Genomic DNA, 8,432 nt, shown 5'->3' on the forward strand with positions numbered 1-8,432 from the left:
AGGGAAGAAAAAAGGAAGGGGAAAGGGCTGAAATCTATCCCACTCACGCAGTCACAGGGGACACCTCAGGTCTTAGACCCAAGATAACCTGTCTTTCTCCCAGAACTGAGCATGTGAGGACAAGGCATGCCCTCCCTCTTCTTAAACCTGATGGTGTTAGTGGCTCTTGCCCAGAGGGAGAGAAGAAAGACACTTCACACTGAGCCCCCACCCCCCACCATTCCTCCTCAAACAATCCATCCCCACCTTGTCTGGGGCAGAATGGGTCTCCAGCAAGTGGGTATGCAGGAAAGGGAGTGATAGCTAAAGAGAATGATAAAAGCCAGCCTTGGAAGGCATCTAGAGGGGGTGGCAGAGGCTGATTTCAGTCATACGATCCAGGAGGAGGCGTCAGGCAGTAGCCAGGGCGCTGTGTTCTCTGAGGAGGGTCTGACAAGGGTCTGACGAGGAGGGAGAGGAGGAGGGAGAGTCAGGCAGAAGTGGCCTGTGCCTGGAGGCGTCACCCTGGGCTTTATAAAAGGGGAGGTGATGGGAAGCTGGCGAATGTGAGCCCAGGAGCCCAGCTCCCCTCGCTTCCAGGTGATCACCAGCCCAAGAAGAGACCCCACCTAGTTCCCACCCGGCCAGGACTGAGCCCAGGTAGGTCTACAGCAGCAGCCACACCTGGGGAGGGTCCAGCCTTCCACCTGGGGAGACTCCAGGGGAGGGAGAGGGAAATCAGTTCTAAACTGACAAGCTGATGGGGGGTAGGGGTGGGGAGGGCTCTTGATTTTTCCTGATTATTGGTTAGCCAGATTACGCTGGGACGTCTAGCCAAATAATTGATTTGCACTTTATTATTTGTAAACTAGGGTGTCCCAAGGATTCTATCTTACTGTGGTGGGAGTAAATGCAATGGATGAATTCTCTCTGACTGTGATCAGAAGCCATAGAGTGCTTGCAGAAAACTGAGGAATCCCTTGGGATACATGGCCCAGGAATGGGACACCTCTGTGCAGTTCCCCCAAATTACAGGTGGCAAATACAATCTCAACCAAAAGGCACCTTACTCACCCACCCTGTTAGCCCCCAGCACTAGAAAGGGGTTGAGGTGTCACCCAATGAAGAAAGACACCCCTCTACAAAAGCTGGAATTTCTGTTATTCATTCGGTACTAAAACCCTGGGGTAGAGGAAACCACAAATAAGAGTCCACAGCCAGCCAGTCATGTGGGATCCTTGGAAAGGAGACAGAACTTTTCCAGACTGTTCTTTTCCACCTCATATGGTCAGCGCCACCTGTGGACCAGGCAGAGAATTAAGGCTTGGAAGATTTGTGATGGAAAGAGGTTGGCCCCCGAGTTCTGGAAGCCCTCAGTTGTATCTGCACACATGTGTGTTTGTGTTTGTGTGTGTACACGTGGTAAGGACAGGCAGTGGAGGAAAAGCAGAACTCTCACTTGGTGTGCATGGTACCCCTATCCCTGACGGGTAGGACGCAGACAGAGATGAAGGGGAGAATGGAGTAAGGGACATTGCCTGATTGCCTGACTCCCCTCAGCCCCTGACACCCTCCCCATCCTCACTCACTATGCTCTTCTAAAAATGGGCACACTTATTCCTCACAGATGTCTGGATGTGGCCACTAAATGCCTTTTGGACAGCGCCAGGCTCTACTGTCCTGCTCTCCTCCCCACACTGCTGGCCCACCCAGCTCTCCAGCACCATTGCTTTGTTGGAAATGCTTTTGTTCTCATGTACCTTTATTCATCTGGCCAGGTGCAGTGGTTAAAGCTCTCAGCTGCTACCTATAACATTGGCAGTTGGAACTCATCAGCTGCTCCTCAGGAGAAAAATGTGGCAACCTGCATCTGTAAGGATCCCAACCTAGGAAACCCTATGGGGCAGTTCTACTTTGTGCTATCACCGTCAGGTCACTATGAGTCAGAATCTACTGGTGGGTATATTCCTCTGGCTCAAGAGAAGATGGGAGGAGGGTTGTGCCTTTTGCAGAAACACTGCCTGGACTCTCTAGGCTGGGCTCTCGTGGGCTCCTGCGGCCTCTAGAGTTATCATTTATGGTGTTATGTTGAGATGATCTGTTCATGAGTCAATGACTCAAGCTAGACGGTGGTCTCTGGGGGCAGCAACCCTATGTCTTTGTACACCTGTCACTCTTAGTACTTTGTCAGTGCTCAGGAGTGATTTCGGAGCTAACCTGGTCCCCACATATCCATGTTCTGAAACAATAATGAGGTGGTTTATACTGTCTTCTCTAGTGGACTAACCAGGAGTCCCTGGGTGGTGCAAACGATTAAGTACTCGGCTACTAGTGGAAAAGTGGTCAGTTTGAACGTAACCAAGGTACCTCAGAAAAGGGGCCTGGTGATGAGCTTCAGAAAGGTCCCAGCCTTGAAAACTCTGGAGCACTTCTAGCTGCACACACGGGAGTGCTATGAGTAGAAATCACCATGGACTCAACGGCAACTAAATGCAATGAATGACTCCTCCCTCTACCCCCTTCCCACCCAGGCCTTACGGTGTCACACAATCTAAGCCTGTGAGATACAAAACCATCTGAGGGAGCAGCTGGTGTCCAGTCTGATCTAATGATCCTATTTGACAAATGGAAAAGGAAGCCATTGATGGAGGGTGACTGGCTCATGCCTCACAGGGAGTGAGGACAGAGCTGGGACCAGATTTAAGTGCTCCTCATTCCATTTCAGGATTCTTGCTCTGATGTGGTACTATAGGATAAGCCCTGGACAACAAGGCCAGCAGTTCAAACCTACCCAATGCTCTTAGAAACCCAATACAGCATCAACTCGAGGAGTACACAACTTTCTATCTCAGGCCTGCATCTGGGGGTAGCAGGTTGGGGAATGGGAGGTGAGGGAAAGAACAGAGGGGTGCAGGGGCTGGGCAACCATTAGCAGTGAATGGGCAAAAATGATGAAACCATTAGTTGTTGCAAAACAGTTAACATGCTTGACTGCTAACTGAAAAGTCAGATGTTCAAGCCTGCCCAGAGATGCCTTGGAGGACAGATCTGGTGACTACTTCTGAAAAAAAATTAGTCATAGAAAACCCTGGAGCACAGTTCTCCTCTGACACACTTAGGGTCACCATGAGTCTGAACCAACTCCACTATGGCACGCTGTGGGTTTGCAAATGGACTTCTAACCACAAGCCCACCAGGCGCTCTGTGGGAGAAAGGCTGCCCACTCCCATAAAGATTTACAGCCTCTGAAACCTTACATAGGATGATTATGAGTCAAAATGGACTCGATGGCAATGGGTAAGTTTCTGTTTTTCTCCTTCTTAGCCTCACTTCCTGAGGATGTCCTCCCTCGAAGATCCTCATGGGTGACTGGTATCAATTCAACTTTGCATACTCAGTCACATCTCCATGCCATGTTCTTTCAGACTCGCCCTCCACTAGGAACCCCCAAGGACAGGGGCTCTCTCCTTCCTTGTTAGTCCAAACAGCTCCCAACACCCAGCGCAGACCCCAAGCCTGACTCAGTTCTTCCTTCCTCCCTGTCTCCTCCGCAGGGCACTCCTAGGACTTGTCTTTTCTCACCAGGATGAACTCATTTGTTTCTTGGCAGTTAATGCTTTATCTCTGTGCCACCTCTTTTGGGGAGACATCAGAAAGAGTGGTTTCTCCTGAGGATCGTCAAACCTCAGGTATGGTCTGGGAAAGAGAGGGGGAGTGTTGAAAATGAGATTTGACATAATGCTCAGATTACAGCTTGCCTGTTGATAATGCATTGAACACTGCACGTAACAGAAACCTAAGACTGGCATATTATCAACTCTTAACCCTGCCAGTTAAGGATGCTTTGCCACTATTATGGGCATCAGGAAGGAGAAGGCGCAGTGGTACAAGTTAAGTACTCAACTGCTAACAGAAAGGTTGGAAGTTCAAACCCACTCAATGCTCCTAGGGAAAAAGACCTGGAGATATGTTTTCATACAAAATTACAGTTCTATTCTGTCACATGGAGTCACTGTGTGTCCGAATGGACTCCATGGAACCCAGCAATAACAAGAATGGACATCAGGAAGAAACTTACCCAAAGTCACTCAAACACTGCAGAAGCCCAGCAGGGGCCAGAGCTCCCCAAAGGGTACCTGCTGAGTGGCATGAATCAGGACTCCTGGGTTTTAGGTCTGCTTGTTTGTCCTTCTTTCTCATTCAGGAGTCCCATTAACCCTGGCAGCTCTCTAAACAAACTAGAACTTGTGGCTTAGCCTTTATCTATAGAAGAACATACTCTCCATACTACTGATGTTATTGGACATGCCTATGACAACATATGAAAATAATGGTCCTGAGTGTCCTTTTCCAAAAGTATCTTCTCTCCTGGGCTCAAGTGTTCATTCTAGGTGAGGGTATCACTTGCAGGGATATTGATTCTTTGACTCTTTTTGACAAACAGGTTTAGGTAAGGCCTGAGCAGTGATCCTCTTGCAGGATAGTGAACTTATTTGGGAAGGCTGCCTTCCTCCCCATTCCAACATTGCCCTAAGGTGGGACAGGCCTCCCAGGTAGCTTTTCAATACTCTGGAACACACATACACTCCTGTTCTCCAAAGTGTGCAGGGCACTGAGGAGCAGGGCTCAATGGCAACCCCCACCCCACCACATCCCCATCACACTGACATACCAAGCCTCATTTCCACTTATCTCTTACCACAATTGATTGGGACTATTGTCTACCAAGAGCGAGTCGTACTATTTTACTGCCAAAAATTATAGTAAACTCAATGGGCCATGCATGTGAAGTGCCCTCCAAATTAGCCTCATAAACGCTCAGTATGAAGGGGAGATATTATACCAGGAATGAGGGAGGTGATCCAGATTAGTCTATTTTTCACTAAGTCCTTCTATTGTTTATTCAAAGACCAAAACCATGGCCATCAAGTCATTCTGATTCACAAAGACCGTGTGGGACAAAATAGAAACCCTATAGCATTTCCTGGAATCCTGGTGTGGTGCTGCAGGTAATGCGCTGGACGGCAAGGTCGGTGTGAACCACAAGGTCAGTGGTTCAAGCTCACCAGCTGCTCCTTGAAAACCCCATACAGGGTCACTATGAGTCAGAACTGACTCAACGGCACTTAACAACAACAACAACAACAGGGTTTCTAAGACTGTCATCTTTACAGAAGCAGACTGCCACACCTTTCTCTCATGGAACAGCTGGTGGGTTTGAACCGCAGACCTTTCGGTTAACAGCCTAGCACTTTTTCCATTGTGCCACCAAGGATCCTTAATCTTATTGCTGTTGTTGTTAAGTACCGTCGAGTTGGTTCTGACTCATAGCACCCCAGCTCTGACTCATAGCAACCTATGATTTCCGAGGAGTGGCTGGTGGGTTTGAACTACCAACCTTATGGTTAGCAGTCCAGTGCATAGCCTATGACACTACAATTAATGTTATCAAAAGACCAGAGTTGGATCACAGGTAGCTGCGGAGCACGAGGTATTTAATTTGCTCCACTTTGATTTGTTACTGCAAGTTTGCTCTGACTCATGGTGACCCTGTATAAGGTTTCCCAGAATTTGCTGGTGGGTTTGAACCAAATGGCTGATTTTTCATAAATAAATCACCAGGTCTTTCTTCTGAAGTTTCTCTGGGTGAACCAGGTTAATCTGAGTGGATTAACAATTTGCCTTACCCAGGGACTCCAGTGAGCCAAGACAAGGAGCAAGTACTTTAGCAGGGCTATAGGATCAGTCACAATTCAAACCTCCCAGTTGCTCCTTGGAAACCCTATGGTCGTTATGAGTCAGAACTGACTCCACGGCACTTAAAAACAACAACAAGGATTCTACAGTAAACCCTGCCTGCCTTCTAAAATAAAGTCATTTCATGTAGAAGCTATTTAATATAGCTGGTAAACATGTAAAATCAGTCACGGTGAAGGAAGCGGTATCAGTTGGTTAACATTTAAACTAGGAGGGTGCTGCTGCTTCTGCAGGTACCCACCTTCAACTCCCTACCAGTTCAGGAATAAAACTACAGCATAGAATGGGGATACAAGTTGTTGTTGTGTACCATGGAGTCTGTTCCTACTCATAGCGACCCTGTCAGGGTTTTCGAGGCTGTAAATCTTGACGGGAGCAGAAAGCCTCATCTTTCTCCCGCAGAACAGCTGCTAGTTTCGAACTGCTGACCTTGAGGTTCGCAGCCCGATTCGTGATAACTACGCTACCAGAGCTCCTTTGGGATACGAGTAGGTGTTCCGAATTGATCTATCTAGGCCCTTGAACTCATATGTCGTAGCCTCACCGCAGCCTCTCTCTGTGGCTCTTTTGTCCTAGGCCCTGGACTTGGATACCTGGCCCTCCTGGCCCCCTGGGAACAGCGGTGCCAAGAGAAGACCACAGCTACCAGGGGGCCAAGAACTCGGGACGCCTCACTGTGTCCGCCCCCTGAGGGCCCTGCAGCACCCCAGCGGTCAGGCCTGTGCACCCCCCGCAACCGCCTGATCCCCTCGCCCCGGGGCGCGGTGCTGGTGCAGCGGGAGAAGGACCTGTCTGCCTACAACTGGAACTCCTTCGGCCTGCGCTATGGCAAGCGGCAGTTGGCGACGCCGGGAGGGCGAGGGCGAGGCGCAGGGAGGGCCTGAGGGTGGAGGACCCCAGCAAGGAACTTCAACCCGGGACCCAGGACCCCCAAAAGCGGGGCTGGTGCTGAGGGTAGGCCATCTGGTATCTCTGTCCTGAGGCAATAAAGGAAATGCTGCCAACTCACTTGCGTGTGATTTGTAGCTAAATTTTGCATACAGCGCTGATGAAATTGCACCCCTTCTATTTTCCACTGGATCTTTAGTTGGTTTTAAGATGACTGTTTCTGAAGTTATATGTTGTTGTTAAGTGCCGTCAAGTTGGTTCTTAACTCGTAGCGATACTGCATAGGGTTTCCAACAAGTGGCTGGTGGGTTTGAACTACCGACCTTACAGTTAGCTGTGTAGTCCTATCCTACAGGGACACACCAGGCAGGACGTTATGTGAGGGGGGATTCAAAATGTTGTGGAAGAATGGAATGAAAATATAATGGAATTTCTCAATGAACTTTTTGAAGCCTTCTCATATTGTACTGAAGGAACAGTTTATTTCCAATCTGTTGTAGATTAATATTCTTAAAACACACGCCAAACAGCAATAAAAATGAAACACTAAAGGGGGTTATTATTGAGGACTGCTAACAAACCATTCCATGTTGGAAGAAGTACAGCTCCTTAAAGTCCAGGATGGTCAGTCAGACATTATCAGTAGGGACCAGTCACTGGAGAAGGACATCGTGCTTGGTAGAGTGGAGGGTCAATGAAAAATAAGAAGATCCCTATCAAGATGGATTGACACAGTGGCCTCAGCAATTGTGAGGATGGCGCAAGAGCCGGCATCATGGGGTCCACAGGACTTGGAGCTGACTGACAGCACCTAACAATAACAACAATCACGTGGAAGGGGAGTCTTGGGTGATACCACAGTATAAGCACTGTACCACAAGGTCAGCAGTTCAAACCCACCAGCCTACCCTCAGAAACTATACAGGGCTTCTAGAAGTTCTGGTAGTGTAGTTGGACTGCTAACCTTAAGGTCAGTAGTTCAAATCTACCAGTCATACCACAGGAGGAAGATACGGCTTTTTGCTACCATAAAGATTTTACAGCGTGGGCACACAACCACCACCACCTTGGTGTGAAATCCTGGTGTGGTGCTGTAGGATAAGCACTGAACTGTTAACTGCAAGATCAGTGGTTCAAGCCCACCAGACTCTCCTCAGAAAACACATATAGTGTAACCATGAGTCAGAACCCATTTGATAGCACTTAACAACACCAATGGTATGGATAGGCACTAAACTGCTAATTGCAAGGTCAGCAGTTCAAATCCACCAGCCACTCCTTGGAAACCCTATGCAGGGTCACTATTAGTCAGAACCAACTTGACAGTGCTTAACAACAACATGGTGTGGTGTTGTAGAATAAGCACAGGACTGTTAAGTAAAAGGTGGGGGGTTCAAATCCCCCAACAGCTCTTCTGAAATCTGATAAAGGGTTGCTATGATTTGCAACTGACTCAATGGCACTTAACAATAACAACGTTTCTCAGGAAGGAACCTGGTATCTCAGTGGTTAAGCACAGCCCTGATGCTAGCAGAAAAGGTCAGCAGTTTGAACTAACCAGCACTGAGCAGGATAGAGATGTAGCAATCACTGAAATAAATATTACAGCCTCAGAAACCTTGTGGGTCACTATAAGTCTGAATCAACTTGCTGGTAGTGAGTTTGGATTCGGTTACAGAGTTTTGCTGTTGTTTTAAGTGCCATTGAGTTGGTTCTGACTCATAGCAACTCTACATAGGGTTTCCAAGAACACATGCATGATAGACTGTGGATCTAGTATAGAAGAGAAAACCGAACAGCATGATGAA

The 8,432-nt window shown here is 48.2% G+C and overlaps 1 protein-coding gene across 1 annotated transcript; it reads left to right on the top strand.

Moving 5' to 3' along the window:
• The first annotated feature begins 3,565 nt into the window (after positions 1–3,565).
• KISS1 (KiSS-1 metastasis-suppressor) lies at positions 3,566–6,620 on the top strand. Its single transcript, XM_006834216.1, has 2 exons — positions 3,566–3,668; positions 6,313–6,620. The coding sequence occupies exons 1-2, from the start codon at positions 3,566–3,568 to the stop codon at positions 6,618–6,620; spliced, it is 411 nt and encodes a 136-aa protein (XP_006834279.1).
• Positions 6,621–8,432: the final 1,812 nt, after the last annotated feature.

The sequence above is a fragment of the Chrysochloris asiatica genome, unplaced genomic scaffold (genome assembly GCF_000296735.1).
Source record: "Chrysochloris asiatica unplaced genomic scaffold, ChrAsi1.0 scaffold00009, whole genome shotgun sequence".
NCBI lineage: Eukaryota > Metazoa > Chordata > Mammalia > Afrosoricida > Chrysochloridae > Chrysochloris > Chrysochloris asiatica.